This window comes from Tamandua tetradactyla, chromosome 2, assembly GCF_023851605.1.
Source record: "Tamandua tetradactyla isolate mTamTet1 chromosome 2, mTamTet1.pri, whole genome shotgun sequence".
Classification (NCBI taxonomy): Eukaryota; Metazoa; Chordata; class Mammalia; order Pilosa; family Myrmecophagidae; genus Tamandua; species Tamandua tetradactyla.
Genome location: NC_135328.1, coordinates 171,606,925 through 171,634,807, shown reverse-complemented (window position 1 = coordinate 171,634,807; position 27,883 = coordinate 171,606,925). Strand labels below are relative to the sequence as shown.

Here is a 27,883-nt window from a genome sequence, read left to right as displayed (position 1 = left end):
GGCATAGCACAAATACCACTAATAAGTGAGAGAAAGCACAAATACCACTAATAAGTGAGGGAAAGATCAAAGGTGATGGCAGAGTTGTAGGGTTTAACAAATGAGTATGACTGCTGAATTATTATATTTCTTTTAGTCTCCCGACTCTTAGAGCAGCCAGAAGTACAACCTAAAATTGAGGAATTGTAACCCTTACCAAACTCTGCAATCTGTATTACAAGTGATTGTTGTGATGTGCGATGTGCTTTGAAATGTATTGCTTTTTTTTATATGTTATTTTTTACACACACACACACAAATCGATTGTGAAGATAAATATACAGCTATATGATGATATAGTGAACCACTGATTGTATGCTTTGGATGATTACATGGTATGTGAGTATTTAATAAATCAATACAAAATAAATAATTTTAAAAAATGAGTTATCTTCTAGTTTGCTAGCTCCCGGAATATAATACACTAGAAATGGAATGGCTTTTAAAAGGGGGAATTTAATAATTTTACTAGTTTACACTTCTAAGGCTGAGAAAGTGTCCCAATTAAAACAAGTCTATAGAAATAACCAATCAAAGGCATCCAGGGAAAGATGCCTTGGTTCAAGAAGGCTGATGAAGTTCAGGGTTTCTCTCTCAAGTGCTAGGGCACATGGTGAGCACAGTCAGAGTTTCTCTCTCATCTGGAAAGGCACATGGTGAACACGGTCAGGGTTCTCTCATCTGGAAGGGCACATGGCAAACATGGTGTCAGCTGCTTGCTTCTTCTCCTGGTTTCCTGTTTCATGAAGCTCCCCGGGAGACATTTTCCTTCTTCATCTCCAGAGTTCGCCGGCTGGTGGACTCTGCTTCTCGTGGTTATGTCATTCTGCTCTGCTCTCTCTGAATCATTCTCCAAAATGTTTCCTCCTTTATAGGATTCCAGTAAACTAATCAAGACCCACCCAAATGGGTCGAGACATGCCTCCACCTAATCCAGCTTAACAACCACTCTTGATTAAATCACATCTCCAGGGAGACGATCTAATTACAGTTTCAGACATACAGTGCTGAATAGGGATTAGAAGAAACGGCTGCCTTTACAAAATGGGATTAGGATTAAAACATGACTTTTCTAGGGTACATACATCATTTCAAATCAGCACAAGATACTACTTCACACCCACTAGAATGACTATTATTTTTAAAAAATTTTTTAAATAGCAAAAGTTGGCGATGATGTAGAGAAGTAGGAACCCTTGGACACCGTTGACAGGAATGGAAAATGGTGCAGTCTCTGTGGAAAACAGTTGGGCGGTTCCTCAGAAAAGTTAAAACATAGAATTCTACTTCTAGGCATATACGCAAAAGAATTAAAAGCAAAGACTCAAACAGATATTCTAGCTTTGTGATATTGAGCAAGTTGTGCTTATCATTAACAAACACCTTACATAAATGTTTTGTCTCTCTAAGGACACTTGAAAGAAATTACATTATTATCTTGGGGTTAGACATACTTGCTATTCTTCTGAGTAATCGGTTTGATTTATTTTTAGAGTAAAATAAAATACGCTATGGATGTCAATTTCTCTTTCAGAATAATTATTGTAAAAGTTGAGGGCAAATATGCAATCCAATGCTAGCTAAGCTATTGTATTTCACAGAATGCACTTAACTATCATTTTGCTTTATGTTCATTTCTCCTCTTTCTGACTTACCTCTATTAATTTATCTAACTATACTGTTTGCTATATTTCCTTCTTTTTATTTCCTTTTAGGAACAAGATAGATTGAATAACGCAAACAATTCTCATATTATATAAAGGTCATAACATAGAGGCTGGTATATAGTATATACTCTAAAGAGTATCTATTAATAAGCCAGAATAGAAAGGTCAAGGTTCATGAATTCAAATTGTAAAATATCTGAATATACACTTTCACATATAAATAAGAGAGGAGAAATAAAGAACCCCTAAAGAATTAGCAAAGATAACCAGGAGGGCAATATGAAACTAATATTTTAAAGTCAAACACTTCTACTGAGTGCATACCTTCAAATACAGCATAAAATAATCATCTAGCTATTTAACACCCATAACAAAAGTAGGCCACAGAAGATACATATAAAATTAGTGATGAATCAAGGGATAAGAAAATACACCTTTGAAGAACAATTAATAGAACTAGATTATCCGACCAGGAAAACAAAATACTAGGATATTATCTTTGAGTATAAGAGTGAAATCTTTATAGAGGCTTATATATTTTCACCACAGACCAACCAAAAAGATCTGTTTTCAAAGGGAAGAAAGTGTTTCATTGATACTAGGCTTTAAAGGAAACTGCAGAAACTGCTCTCTCAATCCTTGAAAATAACAACAGCAAGTCTTCTAAATTTCTAAAGATCTATTAGGGTCCCTGAAGAAGTATATGAACTGAGACTGCAATGTTTTTACACTGAAAAAAACAGTACTTAAAATGCAATCCAAAATCAAATAACCCCTCGATCTTGAGGCTTGCTCTTGTGACGCTTACATATATAGCAGAAAAGCTTAGTCTATCTATTGGTATACCTAAGAATCACCTCTGGAAGACCTCTTCTGTTGTTCTCTCTCTAAATCCAACTCTGCAAGTGAAACCTTTGCCCTCCCCACTACTCAGGACGTGACATCCAGGGATGAAAGTCTTCCTGGCGGCGTGGGAGATGACTCCCAGAGATAAGCCTGGCCTTGCCACAGAGGATCAACAATGCCATCTTGACCAAAAGGGGAAAAGAAGTGTAACAAATAAGGTATCAGTGGCTGAGAGTATTCAAATAGAGCTGAGAGGCTACATTCGAGGTCACTCTTACACATGCTTCAGTTAGACATTGCTACCGATCATAACTTGCCAAACCGCAACCAAAACCATTCCTGCCCACCCTAAAGAATGCCTAAGGCATTATATAAGATTCTACACAGGTTCCATGTACTAGGATAACTACAACCTAAACCTATAACCTAAACCTACAACCTCCAGATGGGTCCCTGGACCAAATAAGGCCTGAAATGCAGAGGGGCCAGCCTCTCAGAACATCAACTAGTTCCATTCCCTATCCCATATTATCAATAGCTCCTACCAACATGAAAATGTTAGAATGCGTGTAGCCCAAATATCCCTGAAGAGTGGGAGAACGATTAAAGGTGATGGTGGAGTTACAAAGAGAAGGTCAGATTTAACAAATGAGTATGAGTGCTGAATCATTAAACCGATATTTCTTTTATTTATTTCAGTATATTATATTTCAGTACCTTAGAGCAGGTAGAAATAAAAACCTAAAATTGTGGAATTGTAACCCATACCAAACTCTGAAATCTGTTCTACAACTGAATGTTGCAATGTACTTTGAAATTTATTTACATATATATGTCATTTAAAGAGAAAGAGGAGTTTAACAGAGAAGACAGGATTTAACAAATGAGTATGACTGTTGAATCATTATACTGATATTTCTGTTGGTCTCCAGTGTCTTAAGAGCAGCTAGAAGAAAAAAATTTTAAAAATCACGGAACTATAACCCATATCAAACTTTAAAATTTGTTCTATAACTGCCTGTTAAAATGTACTTGGAAATTTATTGCTTTTTTTATATATGTTATATTTCACAACAAAAAAAAGTTAAAAAAAAATACAATTCATTACTACTTTGGATCTCTACTCTTAGCTGGTATACTATACCTTGAATAAGTAGGGGTGATGAGTTTGTACATCTCCCATTATACAAGCATGCATTCAGAAAATCTAAGATGTAGTCTTAAAGTATGCAGCAGCACAAGTATCAGTAGACAATGCAGAAGCAGCACCACAAGCTATCACTTACTAAATTCTTACTATTAATCAGGCCTGCACCAAGCACTTCATTCATAATACCTTATTTCATTCTTACAATATCACTAGACAAACTAGTGATCCCCGTCCCACATTATCACTAGTGGTGATCACCATTCTCATTTTCTGCATAAGGGAACTTATTCAGAGGTTTTACCTTAACTCAGGGGATAGATAAAAAGGAGCAAGATCATACAGCTATTAAATGGTAGAACCAGGATTAAAATACTGATCTGATTATAACATATTTGCTTTAATCACTATGCATTATTGTCTTTTCAAATTGTATAATGTACTAGAAAAGTTCTTGTTCAGAACATATATATATCCTGCTCTGTCCTATGCAGAATTTTTAGTAGAATTGCTTATCACTTTCTTCTAATAACAAGGAGTTTCTTCCAACTCCACAGAACTTTCAGAGGAGCTGAAATTACTGAATGTACCACTGATTTTTGCCAAGAGTTAATGGTAAGTTTTATTTAGTGTATAAACTGGTGGGTTTTTATATATTGTGCTCACTTACAGGGGTTCTAGTCACAGAAAAAAAGCTGGAGCAACAGACTTTTTAATTTTATTCTCGAATAGCACAATGAATATATACTATTAAAGCAATTTCAACAAATACTTACTAAGCACCTATGTGTCATATGATGAAAATGCAGCAATAAAGAGAAATGCTCCTTGTACTCACAGATCATAGAGTCTAATGGGGAAGAAAGATAATTAAACAAACAAATACTATCTGTAGTATACTATGAAAGAGGAGCTAGATGGTGCTAAAGGATATATGAGAGGATTCTGAGACATGGGGATAGGCAAGGGGATGGGCTGAACTAGAGAAGAATCCAGGCAATATAAAGAACAAGTAAGAAGACCCTGAGTCGGCTAACAACTAAACCTATTTAAGGAACTGAAAGAAGTCCATTATGACTTAGGAATAATAAGCAAGGAGGAGAGTAGAATAAAATGAAATTAGACAAGTAGGCAGAGAAGCGCTCAAGCAGGGACTTACATTCCATGTTAAAGATTTAAGTAAGGGAATAACACAATCTAATTAATGTTTGGAAAAGATCACTCTTTAGCAGATACATTGATTTTCTCTGTAATGCCCCTCAGTTGATAAAATTATAAAATTAGGAAAGGATTACCCTCAAAATGAACAAAGACAAAATTTCACAAATATCCTGAATTTAGATTTAGGCATTTAGATAAGGCAAAACTATACTAAAATTGAAATTTCTAGTTTGTGGTGGTTTGAAGCTGTATGTACTCCAGAAAAATATGTTTTGTAAAGTTAATCTGTTCCTGTGGGTGTGGACCCATCTTAAACAGGATCTTTTAGTGAGGCTACTTAAGTTGAGATGTGACCCACCTTATTTAGGGTAGATCTTAATCATCTTATTAGAGTCCTTTATAAGAGAATAAAATTCAGAAAGAGAGAGACAAAGGCACCAAAGTAAGACACTGAAAGCAAGGAAACCCAGAAGAGAAGGGAGAGACCAGCAAATGCCACCAGGGGCTTTGCCATGTGACAGAGGAGTGTAGAATCACAGCAGCCAGTCCAAGAAGGAAGCATCATCTTATGATGTCTTGATTTGGACATTTTCATGGCCTCAAAACTGTAAGCTTGTAAGCTAATAAATTCATATTGTTACAAGTCAACCCATTTCTAGGCTGTGCAACGGAGGCTGAGTGGCAGAATTTTCACCTGCCATGGTGGAGACCCAGGTTTGATTCCCAGTGCCTGTCATGTGGAAAAAAAAAAAAGCCAACTCATTTCTGATATATTGCTTTTGGCAGTCTAGCAAACTAAAACATGGTTCTACAATGAATATGGACCAAATAATCTGAATAAAATATGAGTTCAACATAGCTTCTCTATAGTAACTTAGAAAAGTCTGTCCAGAAATAGCTGGCATATACTTTTTGTTTCCTTTAATAGGATAGTACTGAAGCGTTTATTCAGTTGGCAGGGTGAAAAGAGCTATTATGCTTCCCCCACTATGAAAAATGAGCGAGCTAGTTGTAAAGTCTGATATTGCAACGTACTCAATAAGTAGGGTATTTTTTGAAGCTCCTATATATATATAACAAATCATATACCATTTCACAAAAATTATTCTCAAACATCTCATTCTCAGCACAGTATTCAAAACAATACGAAGATCTGCGTGAAAAAATGCCAGTTTCAATTAGCTTTTTTTTTTTTGCTTCTTGTTGGCAGTTAACTCTAAAGAAAACAATATAAACTGCGTATTAACCTAATGAGTTTTTTTATTTGTTAAGGCTTTATGATAGCAAAAACCTTACCAACAGTACAGCTGTCTTCAAGTACCACATCAACATTTCTGTCTCTGTACTCAACCCTGAAGTCCAGCATGCGAGGTTGCCTTTCTACAATTTGCCTGGATGGCATTACAGGTCGAAACGCCGAAGAAGGAGCTGGATGACTTGCTGAATCAAATGCAGGTTCTGGTACTGTCTCACCACCATATTCACTGAAATATCGACATAAAAGGAGGATAATTGTCAACAAAATCATTACAGAATGATCATAACAGGGGGCTCTCTTCATCCTTTGCTTGTGTTGTTCTTCCTATCGAGTTTACCTACTCATGTTTCAAGACCTAATTTAGGTTCTACTTTGTCCAAGAAATCCTGCCAGTGACTGAGGGTCACACTAGTCTCCCTCCCATCCTTGCCTTTCTGTGCTTATTAGCAGAATCATATCACTTAGCATTTAATGAAATTTTTACCTTGTGTTGTTATGATGTTGGTAAAACATCATTTTAAACTCTTTGAATTAAGAAGAACGCCTTCTCTTTCAATCACTCTCATTTACTTACTGGCTCATTTCACTCATTCACTCTAATTTCCACAAAGACAATTTTAAAACTTTACCTTCCTAAAACCTCCATTTTTTCCTATCTTATGCCTCACTTTCAAAATATTTTTCCCCTACTTTGCAGAGAAAACATAAGCCATCAAGAATAATTCCCTTATCTTCTTGACATCAAATCCACAAAGAAAGGTACATATGTATTTTCTCCCTTCCCATAAATGAGAGGAACCTATCTATTCAAAATCTAGAAGATCTTCTCATTAACTTTAACATGTGGATTATTCATTTCCTTTCCAGTATCTATCATCTCCTTCTCTCCTGGATTCTTTTCAACAATATTTATACATGCTCAAATCTCCCCATTCTTAAAGAAAAATTAAGATGAAATCCTAGCTCTGCCCACTTACTAGCTTACTTGTAAAATGGGGAAAATAATTATATTTATAAGGATTAAATGAGAACACATGAGGCACTTAAAACAACATCTGGTACCTGGTAAGATCTCAAATCTCAAACTCTGTATGTTCAAAGCTTAGCTTATTAATGTATTCCCAAGACTAATATTCTGCATATCAGCTACCCAAAACAGAAAATGGGGCATCATCCTTGACAACTTCCTCTCCTTCAACCTTCACTTCCAATCAGTCCTTTCAGTTTTATCTCCTAAAGATCATTTGGGTATTTCCTGCTCTGAAGCTTCCACTCCAGTCAAAGCCACAATCACCTTTTGTATGGACTAAAACAATAGGCTTCTTTTTTATAAAAAATATTTTTTATTGAAAAAAAACAACATACAAACATTTCATACATGATGTACAATCAATGGCTCACAATATCATCACATGATTGTATATTCATCACCATGATCATTTTTTTGAACATTTGCATCAACTTCAGAAAAAGAAAAAAGAAAAAACTCATACATACAATACCCCTCACCCCTCCCTCTCATTGAACACTAGTATTTCCATCTACTCAATTTATTTTAACATTTGTTCCCCTTATTATTTATTTATCCATATTTTTTACTCATCTGTCCTTACTCTAGCTAAAAGGAGCATCAGACACAAGGTTTTCACAATTACACAGTCACATTGTAAAAGCTATATCATTATAACATCATCTACCCTAACAGTTCTACAGTCTCAGGTACTTCCCTCCAGCCACTCCAATACAGCAACAACTTAAAAGGGGACATCTATATAATGCAAAAGAGCAACACCAGGATAACCTCTCAATTCCATTTGAAATTTCTGAGCCACTGACACCTTATTTTGTCTCATTTCTCTGTTCTCCTTTTTGGTCAAGAAGGTTTTCTCAGTCCCTTGATGCTGGGGTCCATCTCATCTGGGATTTCTGTCTCACTTTGCCAGGGAGGTTTGCACCCCTGGGAGTCATGTCCCACATAGAGGGGTAGGGCAATGAGTTCACTGGCCATGTCGACTTAGAAAGAGAGGCCACAAATGGGCAAAAAAAGAGGTTCTCTAGGGGTGACTCTTGGGCTTAATTTTAAGTAGGCTTAGCCTATCTTTCGCAGGAATAAATTTCATAGGGGCTAACACCAAGATTGAGGGCTTGGCCTATTGATTTGGTTGTCCCACTGCTTATGAGAATATGAGAAATTCCCCAAATGGGAAAGTTGAATATTGCACCTTTTCTCCCCATTCTCCCAAGGGAACTTTGCAAATACTTCTTTATTCACGGTCCAAATCACTCTGGGATTTATAAGGGCATCAAACTAACCTGAACAAACCAACAAAATCTCAGGACCCATTCAAGATTTCATGTACTTATGGTATTCAACTAGACCATACAAGTTAAATTAGGAAATGCATTACCCAAAATACAAATTCTTCACCCAACAAACATCTCTCCCTTTAGTCTCACACAGACATTGATGTTTCAAAACAGAGATGATATCATCCTTTACCCAGTCTTCTGATATACCTTAGTCCTATCCAGATCAGCTTTATTCATGTTTCTATTCAATGTCTGATCACTTTTTAAACAGGTCCTGTATAGGGTACTGCTGACTTTCATAGCTTCAGAGCTCTAACTCTGAGTCTCACGTGTCACATAAATACCTCAAGTTTCTGGGAAAGACCATGTTACATACAAACAGCTCAGTATCTCAGAATTTAGAATTAACAGTTATACTTCCGGAATATATGTGACTGCTGTAAGAGTTTACAGTCTAGGACCCTTTACAGTAAGCACCAACCTGATAACCCATGCTCTTGACTTTAGTTCACCAAATTTTTATATTATAGTAGTCCATATGATTGAAGCATGATAGCATTTGTCTTTATGTTCCTGGCATTTCATTCAGCATACAGCTGTTCATGTAGTTGCATGCCTCACAACTTCATTCCTTCTTGTGGCCACTCAGTAGTTCACTGAGTGTATACACCATAGTTCCCCTTCCATTCCTCAGTTGCTGTACTCTTAGGTTACCTCCATTTACAATAGCTTTCTAACTAATTTCTCCATATACACTCTTGCTACCCTACATTCCATTTCACACAATTGTTAGGGTGAAATTAAATACACAAGTGTTTTCATATCACATTTTCTTCCTCGATCCTTCAATACTAACCCTCTGCTCTTCAGACTGGCCTATAAGACCCTGCATGGCCTGAATCCTATTTACCTTCCCATCCTCATCATGCACTACTCTATTCCTATCTCTCCAGTTACAACAGCCTTTCATTTCTTCCCCCACCTTGATCCTTCCCTTTTCATGCGGTAACACAGTTTATTCTAAGAATATTTTTCCCTCCCTTCCTCTTTCTCCAAACTAATTCTACCCATTCTTTATATCTCAGGTTGAATGTTTTTCAACTCAAATCGTGTTTTGCTACCTCAGACTAAGTCTAATTCCCAAAAACTATACATATAATTTGTGATATAATTAGTCATTTAACATTTATTCCCTCACTAGAACATAAGTTCCACAAGGGAATGTTCAAACTTGGGTGTTTTTCATGGCTATATTCTCTGACCTGGGCAAGAAATTTTATATAATGAAGGCACTCAAATATTTGCCAAACTAATGAATAGGGGGATAATTATTAAATAACTTGATACTTCTCTGACTTAAATTTCTCATTTGTAATCCCTTTTTTTTTAGGTTGGGGAAGTACTTTGGAAAAGTACATTAGGAGTGCTACAGTTGCAATGCTATCATTGTATGCATCTTCAAACATCACCATGGAAAAGTACATTAGGAGTGCTACAGTTGCAATGCTATCATTGTATGCATCGTCAAACATCACCAGAACCATAAGCCCACCTCCAAAACACCCTTCTTGAATTTAAGGAAAAGCAGTACAACAGGGACTTGCGGATTAACAATGACCAAAAACATGACAATTAAGCAGGAGGACATATTTATGTTTATTTTCCTCCATCACAGTGCTGCTTTGAACAGTATTTTCAAACTATATATTATGAAATTTAGATTTAGTAAGTTGTGATCAGTCTATAAAAGAATCAGAATCAGAATAGAATAGAGTATATTATCAATATGTATCTCTCAATAGTTAGGACAAAGTATTGTTTCATAAAATTTTTCATTACGTTACATAGATATTTGTATATGGGTGTTTTGGATTCCAAGTGTTTCTCCTTATAGATCACAGTAAAAAAAGTTTGAAAGCAAGGTTTCAAAGCAACTAGTCTAGATCTCACCAGAGTAAAGATACTTTAGTAATAACTGATTCGAAGACAAAACCCCTCCCTCATTTCAGCTTTTACACTCAGGAAAGTAATCCTTCAAATAGGACATAAGAAAAGAGAAAATGTCCAAAGCAGGAAAGAATTTCACTGCTAGAATCCAAACTGAGCTACTAAGTATCTATGAACAGAATCTGTGCAATGACACTTCACTTCTTTAAAGTCTGTCACAACTTCTCAGTAACTTAGTTAATTGGCTGGTTGCTGATTTGCTGTTTTTTTTGTTGTTGTTGTTGTTGTTGTTGTTCTTTTTGTTTTTTTACTCCAAATCCACCCTCTGTATTATATTCTGTGATACTGGGACTAGGATTCTACAAAATTAGACTTTTCCTTTGCCAAACGGTTAAGAATATACCAATAGGAGATACTAAGTTGAGATCAGCAGTTAGGAGAAGCTGAGGAGAGATTTCTTTCCTCCTGATTGCATGGCCCAGTAGGTTCAAGCCTCCTGCTTTTTTCAGGATTCTCACAACAAGCTCTTTAACATCTCCTCAGAAATACCACCATCAGTTGGATAGTATGCATTCCTTGGAAGTATGAGCTCCAGAATTCTGTTAACCTCTCTGCTCCTACACTTAAGCATGGTGGCTTCCTCCAGCTATTTATTTTACCTAGATCATCTGTTTTCCCTTTTTGCACCTTTAGTCCTCTCCACATTTGTAACCAATCCTATATTAAATTCTCTCTGTTGAAATACCTAGTGTGGTTTCATTTTCCTGACTGGATCCTGTTACAATGGAGAGGAAATCTTGGGAAATATTTCCTCCAAAGCAGGCGTCAGGAATTTGCTTGATTATATTCTGGATCTTCAATGCAATGCTGAGCTTCTTGCCAAAACAAAAAAAAAGGATATTAGTGATCCATGCCATGCAGTGGCATAATAATCAATTAATTATCACACGATGACATGCTTATTGCAGCAAGTGCCTAAGAGTGATTCACTTGGCCATTATGGTAATATTAATGACATCAAGGACTATAGGATAGCTGCTTCTGATTCTATTGGAGAGCTGACAAAAAAAAGTGACAAGCTCAGAGTTTTAACTCTGCTCAAATCATGGTAACAGAGATACAGTTTCAAAAGTGGTTTTAAAGAGTTTCTTGTTTTACTACTACAGGGATAACACTGCCAAGAATTACATAAAAATTTTAATAGTGCAGACTGCAAAAGTACAGTGAAAGTTGAATATATACATTTCCTAAGTCTCTTTTGTGAATATTAAGGCACCATGTCGGAAAGACTGGGACCTTAAGATGCAGAATGGGGAAACCTGGGTGACTTGGACCCCTAAAGTCTCCCTGACCCTCTTTTGTGAGCAAAAACATTCCCTCATGACTGAGAAGGCTAGCCTGTCTTTGCTTGAAAACTCTGTAATACCCTTACCTGAGACAGTTGCTTTGAAAGGTGGTATCTATTAATCAAAGCCTTCTCCCACTATTCCTTATTATTTCTAAAGTTAAATATAAGTGTGCTACAAGAGAACAAATGCAATGGAAAAACCAAGAGGAGATACTTATACCCAAAAATAATGGTACGATTTTGATAAATTATATAAGCAAAAACCTGGGAAATAGGTATGAAAATGAATTTGACGTGTTTGACCAGAAGATTTTTCAGAAATTTTTTTATCAAGAAATCTTTACACACATACTTTCTATACATGGTGCACAATCACTGGGTCACAATATCATCACACAGTTGTGTATTCATCACCATGATCATTTTTTTGGAACATATGCATCACTCCAAAAAAGGAAATAAAAAGAAAAAAAACATACATACCATGCACCTTACCCTTCTTTCTCACTGACCACTAGTGTTTCCATCTACCCAGTTTATTTTACCCTTTGTCCTCCCTATTATTTATTTTTTTTCCCATATTTTTTACTCATCTGTCCATACCCTAGATATAAGGAGCATCAGACACAGGTTCTCACAATCACACAGTCACATTGTAAACGTTATACCTTTACACAATCATCTTCAAGAATCTAGGCTGCTGGAACACAGCTTGACAGTTTCAGTTACTTCCCTCTAGCCACTCCAATACAGCATACACTAAAAAGGGATATCTATTTATAATGCATAAGAATCACCTCCACAGTAACCTCTCAACTCTGTTTGAAATATTCACCCACTGATACTTTATTTTGTATTATTTCTCTCTTCCCCCTTTTGTTCAAGAAGGTTTTCTCAACCTCTTGATGTCAGGTCCTGGCTTATTCCAGGCTTTCTGTCCCACATTTCCAGGGAGATTTATAACCCACCCTGCAAATGTTTCCAAAGATACTGAATGTATAACTGAAAGAGAAGAACTCAGTAACAGGTAGACATCACATGTTAGCTTCTTGATCCACAGGGGTAGAGTTATCATGCAGGAAAGGACAACAGGAAGCAAATAATTTTGCATTTACATTTTTCCCCTGCTATACTAACATGCAAGTTCAGTGAAAAGAATTTTGCTTTCACCCAACAGGGTAAACAATATATCTTCACTGTCTTATCCTAAAGATCATGTCAACTCTCCTGCTCTTTATCATAATCTAGTCTGAAGAGGTCCTGATCACCTAGAACAACACGACATTGATGACAATGTGGATTTGTCCTGAAGAACAGTAAGTAGTAAGTACTTCGATGTTTTGGTAAGATACATGCATGCTAGAGATTAGGAGATACACCATCACAATCTAGGGCCTGCCACCTTAGTGAAGTTTCAGGAGTTCTAGGAGCATGTCACAAATGAAAGACCTATGTTATACTTTGTACTTCCCATCCATAAGAGATAATCAAGTTAACTGAAGAAGAAAGAATTTGGACAAGGGGAAAAAATGGTTTTGTATAATATGCTAGCACCAACCAAAAAATGACTGTTGCAGCACTATCCCCAATTAAAGCCCCTGAAAGACTGTAATGAAGAGAAAATCCTCTCAGAAGGGAGAACTTTGACCACTTCATGTACAAAGACAGATAGCCAGAGGTACAAATCCACAATGAATCATAGGTTCACCAGCTGTATTTGGAAAAAATAAACTTGGGTGACAAGGAGTATGCAGCAAAGAAATGGATCTTTCAGAATGGACACTGTGCTGGTTTGAAACTATTATATACTCCAGAAAAGCCATATTTTAATCCTGATCCAATCTTGTGGGGCCAAACCTATTATGTAGGGTGGTAAACTTTGGATGGTTTCCATGGATATGTGCCAAACCCAATAGTGGGTGTGACCTTTTGATTAGATGGAGAGTGGGTGTGACCTTTTGATTAGATGGAGATGTGACTCCGCCTGTGCAAGGTAGATCCTGATTGGTTTACTAGAGTCCTTTAAAAGAGGAAGCATTTTGAAGAAACTTCAGATGCAGGCACTTAGAGAACAGCTGCTTCAGATAAGACAGAGATGCATGGAGATGCTTGGAGTGCTGAGAGAGAACAGATGCCTAGACAGGGATATTTGGAGCCCAGCAGACATCGCCATGTGCCTTTCCATGAGATGCTAAGCAAGCCAGAACCCATAGATGTGACTCAGAGGAGCTACAGCCCACAGACACTTAGAGAGGAAACCACTGGCATTAAAACCTGGAAGCAACAGAACCAGGAACAAGGACCAGCAGATGCCAGCCACATACCTTCCCATGTGACAGACATCAGCCTTTCTTTGGAGTTAAGGTATCTTTCTCTGGATGCCTTAGTTTGGACATTAATATAGCTTTAGAACTTTAAACCTGTAACATAATAAATTCTCTCTATAAAAGTCATTCCATTTCTGGTATATTACATTCTGGCAGCATTACCTAACTAATACAGACACCAAGTATGAATGTATTTGTTTCCTATGTAAATGTTCACTGTAGAAAAATTCTCAAAAACATGGATAAGATGACACGTTCTATTGATGTCAGTCAGCTTTTTTCTTTCACTACCCTGGTGCTGCTGCATTAATGTACCATGTGGTCATGTCAAAAGGAATGGAAGAAGTCAGTCATGGGTATAACAAGGGTTTCCTTTTACCAAGGCTAAATCTGGCTAGAGAAACTAATGAATGTCTAAACTGCGAACAGCAGAGATCCACTCTGAGCCCTGGATTTGGCACCATTCCCAAGGGATTGGAAATGGGTCATTTCTATCATAGAGGGGGGCAGTGATCTGTCCTCAATGAACAGAAACTTCCCTAACAGCAGTGCTTCTGCCAGCCCCACTATCCACAGTCAGAGGATGCTTTATTGACACAGCTTTCTACACAACACTACTTCTAACCAAGGAACTCATTTCATTTCACAGCAAAAGAAGTGCAGCATTGGGCTCATTTGCAGGCCATTAACCAAAAGCAGCTAGCTTGACAAAACAGTGGAATGGCTTACTGAAGACTCACTTATGGCACAGACTGGAAGACAGCACTCTCAAAGCTTGGATCTGCCTTAAAGGACATGGTATATACGTCAGATCAATCAGCATGGTGTTATTTCTCAAACTGCCAGAAAAAAAATGGTTCTTGGAAATAAGTGCTGGCAGTGGTTCCTATTATTATTAAGCCTAGTAACAGTGAATTTTTGTTTACTTCAATGTTGGTCTCTGATAGTTTAGAGATCATAATTTCCAAAGAGGTAATGCTTCCACAATGCTTCCAATGATTAGAGCTTGAAAATGCACCTAGCTATTTTTGACTCCTCATGTCACTGAATCAACTAGCAAAGCAAGGGGTACTGGCTGGAGTGACTGGTCCTAATTACTAACAAAAACCTTAGACTGCTGCTATACAACGACTATATTTGAAGCTCAGAGGATTTCCTGGGGATGTACTACTGGATAATAAGAGTTAATTAGCTATGGTACAATTATAGTTAACAGCACAATTATAAAAATGTTACTTCATAAATTGTAACAAATAGACCATACTAATGCAAGGAGTTGATAATAGGATGGTACATTGGAACTCTGTATTTTAGATATTTTATGGACGATTTTTTCTGTAAAGCTATACCTTCTCTAGTAAAATATAAAAATAAAATAAAAAACAGAATACAGGAAAAAAATTAAAGTTAATGAAAACATACAACCACCTCCACCACTACCGAACAGCAGTCCATTGAGTGCACTGGTGGTTTAATAGTAGAATGTTCACCTGCTATGTGGGAGAGACCTGGGTTCGATTCCTGGACCACACACTCCCCCCACACACCCAACCCTCACTCCCCCCCAAAAGGCAATCCACTGAGGATTCTGACTCTTCAAAAATGAAGGTTTGATATGTCCCACCAGTGTAAAGAACCCAGACCATTATTTGAGTTGCTGGCTGAAGGCAGAGGAAATATGAATAAATATTAGAAGAAGAAACTCAAAATATCAACTGTGGCATTATAAACAATAACAGAAACAAGATTTAGTAGCACATGCAAACATACATAACTTTCTTCTTGCTATTTGCACACTGATCCTATTAGTATTGCCCTAGCAGTGACATATTACCCCTGCAGCAGCACTTTGTTTCAGGATCAGCTGTTGGTATCAGTGTCCAGTGTCTTTCAGCAGCATGTCAGAAGCATCTTAGCAGTATCCCCTTCTCCCACCTTTGGGGTTAAGTCCTAGGGTCCTTCCTCTGAGCTTCAAAGTACTGCTAACCCCAAACACTCTCAACTACTTTCCTTTATTCCTCCAGCATTAGGAGCAGTAGCTTCTCCCTGCAGTCATTATAACTGGGTTATCTCAGTATTTCCTTTTTCCTCATTCAAATGTCTCCATATCTGTGTACCTGATTCCTATACAAAATTCCCTCTGTTGAACATCTTAGCATAGTTTCTTTTTTCTTTACCAAACCTTAACTTTGGAGATAGTATAACATTTCTATTCCAAGCTGGAGATTTGGTCTATGCCAGCCACAAAGAGGATATTTTTTTATCACTTGAGAATTTTCTTACCGACTGTAATTGCTTCTTTTCAAGATCAATAAAAAATAATGAGTTTTAATTTTGAATGAAGAACTTTTCCCTAGCAAACCAAAAAAAAAATTGAGAGAAAGGGAGAGATACGACCAGCTAATGATTTCATCAGTTCTGACTAATGTCCAATGGCCTCCAAAGAATGCAAAGGCATCCAGAATTGTTGACTCCAAAAAGTAGAAAATTATTTTTTAAAATTTTCATCTATTAAGATGCCTATCCTATAATTTTGACTATTTTTTTCTATTTAATTAATCATTTTAAGACCCAATAAAAACACTGATTGGTGAGAGAAGCTTTATGGAGAAATCTATTTTGGATATAAACTTCATCTAAAAGTGTTTTTTCAATCTACTAAATTTATTTTAACATTTGTTCCTCCTGTTATTTATTTATTTTTAATCCATATGTTTTACTCATCTGTCCATAAGGTAGATAAAAGAAGCATCAGACACAAGGTTTTCACAATCACACAGTCACATTGTGAAAGCTGTTATCATTATACAATCATCTTCAAGAAACACGGTTACTGGAACACATTTTCAGGCAGTTCCCTCCAGTCTCTCTGTTACATCTTAACTAAAAAGGTGATATCTATTTAATGCACAAGAATAACCTCCAGGATAACCTCTCGACTCCATTTGGAATCTCTCAGCCACTGACACTTAATTTTGTCTCATTTCTCTCTTCCCCCTTTCGGTTGAGAAGGTTTTCTCAATCTCTTTGTGCTGAGTCCCTGCTCATTCTAGGATTTCTGTCCCACATTGCCAGGAAGGCCCACACCCCTGGAAGACATGTCCCACGTAGAGAGAGGGAGGAAAGTGAGTTTGCTTGTCATGTTGACTAAGACAGAGAGGTCACATCTGAACAACAAAAGAGGTTCTCCTGGGGGTGACTCTGAGGCCTAATTGTAAGTAGGCTTAGCTTATCCTTTGCGGAGTTAAGTTTTGTATGAACAAACCCCAAGATTGGGGGCTCAGCCTATTGCTGTAGTTGTTTCCACTGCTTGTGAGAATATCAAGAATTCTCCACTTGGGGAAGTTGAATTTTCCCCCTTTCTCACCATTCCCCCAAGAGGATTTTGCAAATAATTTTTTTATTCACTGTTCAAATCCTTCTGGGATTTATCAGGGCATCACTCTGGACAAATCTACAAAATCTCATGCCATATTCAAGGTTCCATGTACTTATGGTGTTTAATTAAGCTGTCCACATAAGTTATATTAAGAAATGCACCAGTTGAAACATAAATTTTGTACCAAATAAACATTTCAAAACAGTGTTTTTACTCTCACTCAGCCTTCCTCTACAAACCACACAGGCTCTTGGAAGGCAGTGAACAAAGCAAACAGGAATTTTTTTCTTTTATTATTTCAATTTTTTAAAGTCTATTCCAATGTAAAATCTCCAGGTACAAAAAACCACATGTGCTTTAAAGATAAACTTGCAGATGAAATCAGACTCTTTTTTAATGGACATTACAAAAAACAATACATACAAACTAATTGGTCAAAATGGGAATTTTCTAAATCAGTAAACCTGGCACTTACATATTCTAAAGCCATAAAAGGTTTGAAAACAAACTGTCTTCCCCAGATGTTCTCAATGGATTAAGCAAAGAACAAAGGAACATACTATATCCCTGTCCAGACCATAAAATAAAACAGGAGTTGATAAACACTACCCATGTATTAAATGAGATAAATTACACTATTAATTTGTAGAGTGAATTTTTAGAAAACATAGTGTCTGTTTCTACTAGTACAGGATTTCATTAGCAATCCTTTCTAACAAGAACTATCTCCAAATATAATTTTTAAAAAGGCTCTAGCTAAAATGCTGAATACACAAAATATTATATCAAATTGTAAACAGGCACACACTCAATGTTTATTTATGACTGAATAAATGATTTACATTATGACTGCATAAGTTACATACATTATAAATAAATTGTGCCAGCAATGTATTATTTAGTGAAGTAAGGCTTGGTTGGTTATATTCCTGACTCCATCAATATCATGCTGTGTCATCTGTGCTACTCAGGACATGCCTTATTCTCTCTAACTGAAATATGAGGGATAATATCTGCCTTTTACCAAGCTTACAACTAAAATAAGTGTAAAAGAACAAAATTATCAGAGAAAGACATCATAAACATTTACTGGATTTCAACTTCTACCCAAAGGAAAAATCTTAGAACAAAAGTTTTTGCATGCCTAGCTTACTAGAGAAGAAAAAGCATGGTCTTTAGAATGAGACAATCGAGACTTCAACATCTAATAGACTTGTGACCTTGGGAAACTCTATGTACCCTCTCTTGCGTTTACAGAGCCGTATAATATAAACATTTATCCCATAATGGTGATAATGAGTATTAAATGAGGGAAAATGTGTCAATTGCCTAGCACAGTGCCTGATATTTACTATGCATTCATTAAACTTTAGTTTCTTTCCCTTCCACTTTATGGGTACATTAAAAACCAGACTCCCACTTGTACATTCACACATAAAAGCTCATTTTCAAGAAATGCTAGAGAGCCCAATGATACTGATCAACTCTTCTTCCTAAAAAAAGTTATTTGTATTTTAAAAAGCCTCCTTCAGAGGGGTAAATTCATCAACATGAAGACATAATATAACCCCGGAGAAGTCTCCCAACAGAATCAACTAATAAAAGAACAAATCCCACTAGCTTGGAACTATGGAGGATGATAGAGATTGGAAAAGGACTCCACAATGAATAGAAAAATACTTCCAAAATCAGGTAGGAAATTTTCATTCTGGATCCACCAGTCAGGACCCCTCCAACTTCCTCTACCCTGGGCAATGCAGAAGGTGCACTGAAACAGCTCACAGCCTGGGTCCCTTCTGCCTCAAATGCAGGGCATAGAACCACTCAGTAGCAAGTAAGAACCCCACATATATACAGGGACTAAGTCCACAAAGATCCAGGGCAGAACACAAGGGGATAAGGAGGGCAGCATATGAAAGTGACCCTGGAGTGGGGGGAATACGAGACAACAGCAGAACTACTAGAAAAAGGTACACACGTTCAATCCAGTCTTGATTAGCTGGACCACATAAATACAAAACAGATCTTTCTACACGGACACAATCATGATCGCTGGGCTGAGATACCCTAAGGGGGAAGAAACCAGGGGCTGAAAAGTCTGATAAGGGAAAACAAAAAGAAGTGGGGGTGGGGGGAACTGAACTACTATAAGACAGAATGGGTCACATAAAAAAGTGTTAGAAAAGGGGGTACCAAGTGAGGGTGAGAATATAAACAAATCATACAAGCTGAGGGTAAAATTTTGGACAAATACAAACAGAACAGATCAAGATTCCTATGGAAAGAACAGAGAGAGGAAAGGAGCTTTCTCTTGGAGGTGAAAGAATTGCACAAAAAGTGAAATCCTAAAAATTATACCACATAGCCAGGACAAGAATTAGGTGAAGAAGGGCTGAGAAAATGTGAACAGATAATATAACACAAAGCCAATCATCAACAAAGCCTAGACTAATAGGAAGAAACTGACCTTCAGAGTTAACACATCAAAGTAATCAGATGCTCAGACATCAACAAAAAATCAGAAGCCATACTAAGAAACAGGAAGGCAGAGCTCAATAAAAGGAGCACATTAAAATGTCAGAGGAGACACTGAATTTGGAACTAATTAAAGTTCAGACAACTCTCTTAAATTGATTCAAGAGGGGATGAAGAAAAATATGTTTTCAGAGATGAAGGATATTAAGAAGACAACATGTAAGAATAATGAGGAATTCAAGAAGTTTAAGAAGAAACATAACAGAAATTTCGTGGATGAAAGGCAAAATAATGAAGATTAAAAATACATTAGAGGTATAAAATAGCAGATCTGAATAAGTAAAAGAAAGGATCAGCAAAAAAGAAGACAGAACAATCGAAATTATACACGCAGAAGAACAGAGAGAGAACAGAACAGAAAAAAATTAAACAGTAACTCAGGGGTTTGAGTGAGAGTATAAAGCATACTAACATATATATTATGGGTATCTCAGAAGAAAAAAAGAAGGGAAAAGAGGCAGAAAGAATATGTGAGGAAATAATGGCCAAAAATTTCCCATCTCTTATGAAAGGCATAAATATACATGTCCAAGAAGTGCAATGTGCTCCAAACTGAATAGCCCAATAGGGATACTCTGAGACACATACTAATCAGAATGTCAAACGCCAAAGATATAGAGAGAATTTTTTTTTTTTTAACATGGGCAGGCACCAGGAATCAGACCTGGGTCCTCTGGCATGGCAGGCAAGCATTCTTGCCTGCTGAGCCACCATGGCCTGCCCGAGAGAATTTTTTAAAAAGCAGGAGAAAAGTGATCGGTCACATACAAGCGTTCCTCAATAAGACTAAGATCCAATTCCTCATCAGAAACCATGGAGATGAGAAGGCAGTGATATGATATATTTAAGTAACTGAAAGCAAAAACTTTCCAGTAAAAAATTCTATATGCGGCAACAGGACCCTTCATAAATGACTGAGAGTTTAAAATATAGAAAGAGAAAGTAAGAGAATTTGTCAACAAAAGACTTGGTCTATAAGAATTACTGATGGGAATTCTGCAGGTTAAAAGAAAAAGTTAGGAGAGAATGACTTGAAATAGTGGGAAGGAAAAGGTTTTTAGTAAATGTAACTAAAATGGGTAAATGCGAGACCCAATAGTACTGTGTCATTAATATACACATTACAAACCCCAGGGTAACCACAAAGAAAGTATTTTTTAAAAAACACAGAAGCAGAAACAAGAAAGGGCCCAGTCAGAAACATCACTAAAGATCAACCATACAGAAAAGGATGCTGCAAAAAAGAGAAAAGAGAGACAAAAAGAAGTTCTAAGTATACAAACTAAAAGAAAAAAAGCTGAAATACTGCCTTTATAGTAATAACAGTGAATGTTAATGGATTAAACACCTCGACCCAATGATACAGAATGCAGAATGAATAAAAAAGCATGATCCAACTATATGTTGCTTAAAAGAGAACTGACCTGAAACGCAAAGACACAAATAGGTTGAAAGTGAAAGGATAGAGAAAGATATTCCATGCAAACAGTAACCAAAAGGTAGCTGTGAAGCTAAATTAATATCAAATAAAATAAATTTTAAGGACACTATATATCAATAAAAGGGGCAATTAGCCAAGAAGAAATTAAAATCTTAAATATTTATGCACATAATCACAGTAGCCCAAAAGACATGAGGCAAAACTGAAGGGAGAAATACCTATCTCTTCAATAATAGTTGGCGACTTCAATACACCACAGTCATCAATAGAAAAAGAAAATCTAGACAGAAGATCAATAAAGAAACAGAGAAGCTGAACATAATAAATGAAATAGACTTAACAGATATATACAGAATGTTTTAACTGAAAACAAGTGGCTCATTCTCCAGGATAGAACTACATGTTCAGTAAAAAAAGTCTCAATAAATTTAAATAGCAGGCAGAGAAGAGGAAAACACACAAATTTACAGAAAATAACATTCATAAATAACACATGGGTCAAAGTAGAAATTATAAGGGAAATGAGAAAAAATAGTGAGATAAATGAAAATGAGAATACAATACATCAAAACTTACAAGAGGCCACAAAAGCAGTGCTGAGAGGGGAATTTATACCCCTATATGCTTACATCAAAAGAACTAAAAATAAAAAACCTAAATACACATTTGGGAGAATCCAGAAAAAGAACAAAAAGGCAAACAGAAAGAAATAACAAAGATTAGAGACAAAATAAATGAAATAGAGAATTTAAAATACTAATAGAGAAAATTAATTAAAACAAAAGTTGGTTCTTTGAAAAGACCAATAAAATTGACAAACAGCTAGTTAGACTGACAAAGAAAAAAGGGATGAGACATGTAAACAAAATAGAAATATAAGGTGGGACATTACTACTGACCCCACAGAAACAAAAAGGATTAGATGAAATGGACAAATTACTAGAAACACTTGAATAATCTATACTGATGCTAGAAGAAATAGATAAACAGACAGATTACAAGTAGAGAGACTGAATCAGTAATCAAAAGCTCTCAAAAAAGAATAGCCCAGGAAAAAAAAGTAATAAAAGGAACAGCCCAGGGCCAGATGGTTTCACAGGTGAACTCTACCAATAATTCAAAAACCAATTAATACAAATCCTGCACAAACACTTCCAAAAAAATTGAAGAGGAGGGAACACTACCTAACTAACTATATGAGGTCAACAACACCCTAATACCAATGCAAGATGAAGATACTACAAGAAAAGAAAATTACTGATCAAGTTCCTATACACATATGCAAAAATCCTCACAAAAAAATACTAGCAAACCAAATCCAACAGCACTTTAAAAGAATTATACACCATGATCGCATGGGATTTATTCCAGGTATGCAAGGGTGGTTCAATATAAGAAAATCAATTAATGTAATAGACCATATTAACAAAACAAAAGGAAAAACCCACATGATCATCTCAATTGATGCAGAAAAGGCATTCGACAACATTTTCTTGATAAAAGCACTTAGAAAAATAGGAAAAGAAGGAAATTTCCTTAACATGATAAACGGCAGATGTGAAAAATCCAAAGCTTTACAATACTCAATGATGAAAGACTGAAAGCTTTCCCTCTAAGATATGGAACAAGACAAGGATGCTCAATGTCACCACTGTTATTAAAAATTGTGCTGGGTATTCTAACCAGAGTAGCTAGGCAAGAAAAAGAAGCTAAAAAAAGAATTCCAAAAATCAGTAATGCTTCTGTACACTAGCCATGAGCAATCTGAAGAGGAAATCAAGAAAGAAGTTCCATTTACAATAGCAACTAAAAGAATCAAATATCCAGGAATAAATTTAACCAAGGATATAAAGGACTTGCACATAGTAACTACAAAACTTCGCTAAAAGAAATCAAAGCTCTAAATAAATGAAAGGACATTTCATGCTCAAGGAATGGAAGACTAAATATTGTGAGATGTTTCACCCAAATTGACTTACAAATTCAACACAATCACAATCAAAACTCCAACATCGTATTTTCCAGAAATGGGAAAGCAAATCTTAAAATTCAAATGGAAGGGCAGGAAGTCCTGAACAGTTAAAATCATCTTGAAAAAGAAAAGTTGGAGGACTCAGATTTCCAAATTTTAAATTTCATTACAAAGCTACATAATCATAACAGCATGATACTGGCACAAGGATAGATATATAGACCAATGAATCAAACTGAAAATTCAGAAACAGACTTTTAGTCAATGGTCAATTGATTCTTGACAAGGGCACCAAGTTCACTCAATTGGCAAAGAATAGTCTCTTCAATAAATAGTGCTGAGAGAACCTCATATCCATATGTAAAAGAATGAAGGGGGACCCCCTATGTTCTAGTTTGCTGGCTGCCAGAATGCAACACACCAGAGATGGATTGGCTTTCAATAAAAGGGGATTTATTTAGGTGACATTTAGTTCTTCAGAGGAAAGGCAGCTAACTCTCAACTGAGGTTCTTCCTTATGTGGGAAGGCACAGGGCGATCTCTGCTGGCCTTCTCTCCAGGCCTCTGGGTCCTAACAACTTTCCCCAGGGTGATTCCTTTCTGCATCTCCAAAGGCCTGGGCTGAGCTACAAGTACTGAGATGAGGTATGTTGAGCTGCTTGGGCTGTGCTACGTTGAGCTCTCTCATTTAAGCACCAGCCAATTAAATCAAACATTATTCATTGCCGCAGGCATGCCTCCTAGCCAACTGCAGATGTAATGAGCAACAGATGAGGTCCAAGTACCATTGGCTCATGTCCATAGCAACAGAACTACGTACCTTCACCTGGCCAAGTTGACAACTGAATCTAACTATCACATGTCCACCCCTTGTCAACTTGGCAACTACACGTATCACCTTAAACAATATTAAGGTGCAAAAAATTCTCTTCTATCTGTGGACCTACAAATCCCAAAACAAGTTATCTGGTGCCAATATGCAAAGGAGGGACAGTCGCAGGATCCACAGGGAGAAACTGGAAGGAAAACCTGCAGGACAAACACCATTGGATTTCAAAGTCTGAAAGTCATTTATCCTTCAGCTTTAGAAAGTGGAAGCCCCACCCTTTCCAAGGTCCTATGCAGTGGCCGGCCTCTTTCTGAATCAACCTCAGGGAACACTGAGGAGCCCACGTTTTTCTCGGCTCCACTCTCTCCGGGCATCAGGGCCACACTTGGGCTCTCTGCCATTTCCAGAGCACACTCTCAATCCCTCCATGTGGTGGCAGCCAGGCTCTCCCCAATCCCCAAGGAGCGTACTGTATCTTCTCAAGGGCTTGAGGCAGCACAACTCTTCTACTGCAATGAGATGGATGACTCTGCCTCTGCCCTCAGGGCAAACTCACCCTCTCCATGTAATATGGATGGGTGCACTCTCCTAGCCAAGGTTTCTTTGCTTAGACTGGAGCTCCCATGGTTCTTACTCTGCAAACTCCAATTAGTCCCTTTTGTGTCCCCCTTTGTCCAGATTGGCAGTGGTTCCATTTACACCAACAGTCTCTTCAAGCACTCCAGGACTTCGTCATCATTTTTTTCACAGTTCCTCCAAAATCTTCCCCTTAGCCATCTAAAGAACCATTCCAACATATCTGGTATTTGCAAACTGAAGCAGCACCCCACTCCTGGTACTAAATCTGTTCTAGTTTGCTAGCTGCCAGAATGCAACACACCAGAGACAGGCTGGCTTTCAATAAAAGGGGATTTATTTAGTTGGCATTTACTTCTTCAGAGGAAAAGTAGCTAACTTTCAACTGAGGTTCTTTCTTATGTGGGAAGGCACAGGGCGATCTCTGCTGGCCTTCTCTCCAGGTCTCTGGGTTCCAACAACTTTCCCCAGGGTGATTTCTTTCTGCATCTCCAAAGGCCAGGGTTGAGCTGTGAGTGCTGACATGAGACATGCTGAGCTGCCTCGGCTGTGCTACGTTGAGCTCTCTCATTTAAGCACCAGCCAATTAAATCAAACATCATTCATTACAGCTGGCATGCCTCTTAGCCCACTGCAGAAATAATGAGCAACACATGAGGTCCATGTACCATTGGCTCATGTCCACAGCAACAGAACTAGGTACCTTCACCAGGTCAAGTTGACAACTGAATCTAACTACCACACCCTATCTCAGAACACACACAAAAATTAGCTCAAAATGCATCAAAGATCTAATATAAAAACCAGGACCATAAAACTACGAGAAGAAAATGTACACAGGATGCTCTCAGATATTGTATTAGGTAATGATTTCTTAAACTTTCTACCCAAAGCACAAGCAACAAAAGAAAAATACATAAATGGGATCTTATCCAAAATTAAAAGCTTTTGCGCCTCAGAAGACTTTATTGTGAAAAGACAACCTATTCAATGGGAGAAAATATTTGGAAACCCTTATCTGATAAGGGTTTAATATCCAGAATACATAAAGAAATGCCACAACTCAACACAAAAAAGACAACAATTAAAAAATGGACAAAAGACTTGAACAGACATGTGCTGGTTTGAAAGGAAGCATGTCCCCTAAGAAAAGCCATGTTTTAATATAAGTCCCATTTCATAAAGGTAGAATAATCCCTATTCAATACTGTATATCTGAAACTGTAATGAGATCATCTCCCTGGTTGATGTGATTTAGTTAAGAATGGTTGTTAAACTGGATTAGGGGATGACATGTCTCCACCCACTTGAGTGGGTCTTGATTAGTTTCTGAAGTCCTATAAAAAGAGAATGAGAGATTCAGAGAGACTCAGAGAGAGCAGAGAATGCTGCAGCACCACGAAGCAGAGAGTCCACCAGCCAGCGACCTTTGGAGATGAAGAAGGAAAACGCCTCCCGGGGAGCTTCATGAAACAGGGAGCCAGGAGACCAAGCTAGCAGATGACACCGTATTCGCCATGTGCCTGTCCAGCCGAGAGAGAAGCCCTGACTGTGTTCGCCATGTGCCTTCTCACTTGAGAGAGAAACCCTGAACTTCATCGGCCTTCTTGAACCAAGGTATCTTTCCCTGGATGCCTTTGATTAGACATTTCTATAGACTTGTTTTAATTGGGACATTTTCTCAGCCTTAGGACTGTAAATGAGCAACTTATTAAATTCCCCTTTTGAAAAACCATTCCATATCTGGTATATTGCATTCTGGCAGCTAGCAAACTAGAACAAGACATTCTCTGAAGAGTATATACAAATGCTAAAAAGCACATGAAAAGATGCTCAGCATCATTAGCTATTAGGGAAATGCAAATCAAAACTACAACTGAGATATCATTTCATATGTACCAGAACAGCTACTATTAAAAAAAAAAAAACAGAAAATTACAAGTTTTGGAGAGGATATGGAGAAAGATTAATGCCCATTCATTGCTAGTGGGAATGTAAAACGGTACAAAGCATTGTGGAAGACAGTTTGGTGGTTTCTCAGAAAACTAAGTACCAAATCACCATATAACCCAGTAATTTCCCTGGGTGGTGTACGAACAATGAACTGAAAGCAGGGACTCGAACAGTATTTGCACACCAATGTTCATAGCAGCATTCTCCAAAATGGTCAAAGCATGGAAGCAATCGAAGTGCCTATCAACCAATAAATGGATAAACAAAATGTGGTACATTCATACAATGGAATATCATTCAGCTGTAAAAAGGAATGAAGTTCTGATGCATGCGACAACATGAATGAACCTTGAAGACATTACGCTGAGTGAAATAAGTCAGATATAAAAGGAAAAGACTGCATGATCTCACTCATATAAAATAACTAGAATAAGCAAATTCAGAGAATTAGAATCTAGAATATATGTTACCAGGGGCTGGACTGCAGGTAGGAAATGGGGAGTTAATACTTAAATTGTATGGAATTTTCTATTCTGCTTTATTATAAAGTTTGGAAATGGATGGTGGTGACATTTTGAGTGTAATTAACAGCACTGAATTACATAGGTGAATACAGTTAAAGGGAAATTGTAGGTCATATATATGCTACTATAATAAAAATGAAAAGATAAACCATAGTGCTTACCTCGGTGGCACATATACCAAAATTGGAACAATACAGAAAAGACTGGCATGTCCCCTGCTCAAGGATGACATGCAAATATGTGAAACATTCCATATTTTTCTTTATTTCTACCCATTATATATTTTCAAGGATCTTTTTTTTTTAATTTGTTAACATAAAAATCTGTATGAAGTGACAACTACTTAAAGGGAAAATAAGATTTCTTTCTACTTCAAAGTGTGAATCTGCAATACTTTAGGTACTAAAGCAGAGATAGTAGTTCTCTTCTCATTTCATGTTGGCTTATTATAACTGATTGAGGTAACGTTTGTTGTAAGATGTATGCAGCCTAATGTTCGCTTTGTGGTCTCAAGTGTTTAGTTAGCAAACAGATTCCTTTGTAGACCAAGTCTATCACTGAAATGTGTGTTCTGAGGTGTATACCTTAATATTTTCAAAAAGTTTTAAATGACTTGAGCTTCAT

The 27,883-nt window shown here is 37.0% G+C and overlaps 1 protein-coding gene and 1 non-coding gene across 8 annotated transcripts in view; one reads left to right on the top strand and one right to left on the bottom strand.

Moving 5' to 3' along the window:
• The window catches only part of FAF1 (Fas associated factor 1), a 667,255-nt gene that overhangs the window by 461,671 nt on the left and 177,701 nt on the right, over window positions 1-27,883 (bottom strand). For 4 of the 7 annotated variants that reach the window (XM_077149703.1, XM_077149710.1, XM_077149704.1 and 1 more), the window contains one exon: window positions 6,157-6,344. The exons of 2 other annotated variants lie outside the window; for them this stretch is intronic. In XM_077149703.1, the coding sequence (XP_077005818.1) occupies window positions 6,157-6,344 (188 nt within the window). Of the gene's footprint in view, window positions 1-6,156; window positions 6,345-11,120; window positions 11,241-27,883 lie in introns of those variants that run through there. One more of the 7 variants, XM_077149707.1, reaches the window with a different exon arrangement.
• LOC143675224 (U6 spliceosomal RNA) lies at window positions 27,413-27,519 on the top strand. The gene has a single exon (XR_013171466.1). It is a non-coding gene; the product is annotated as a U6 spliceosomal RNA (small nuclear RNA).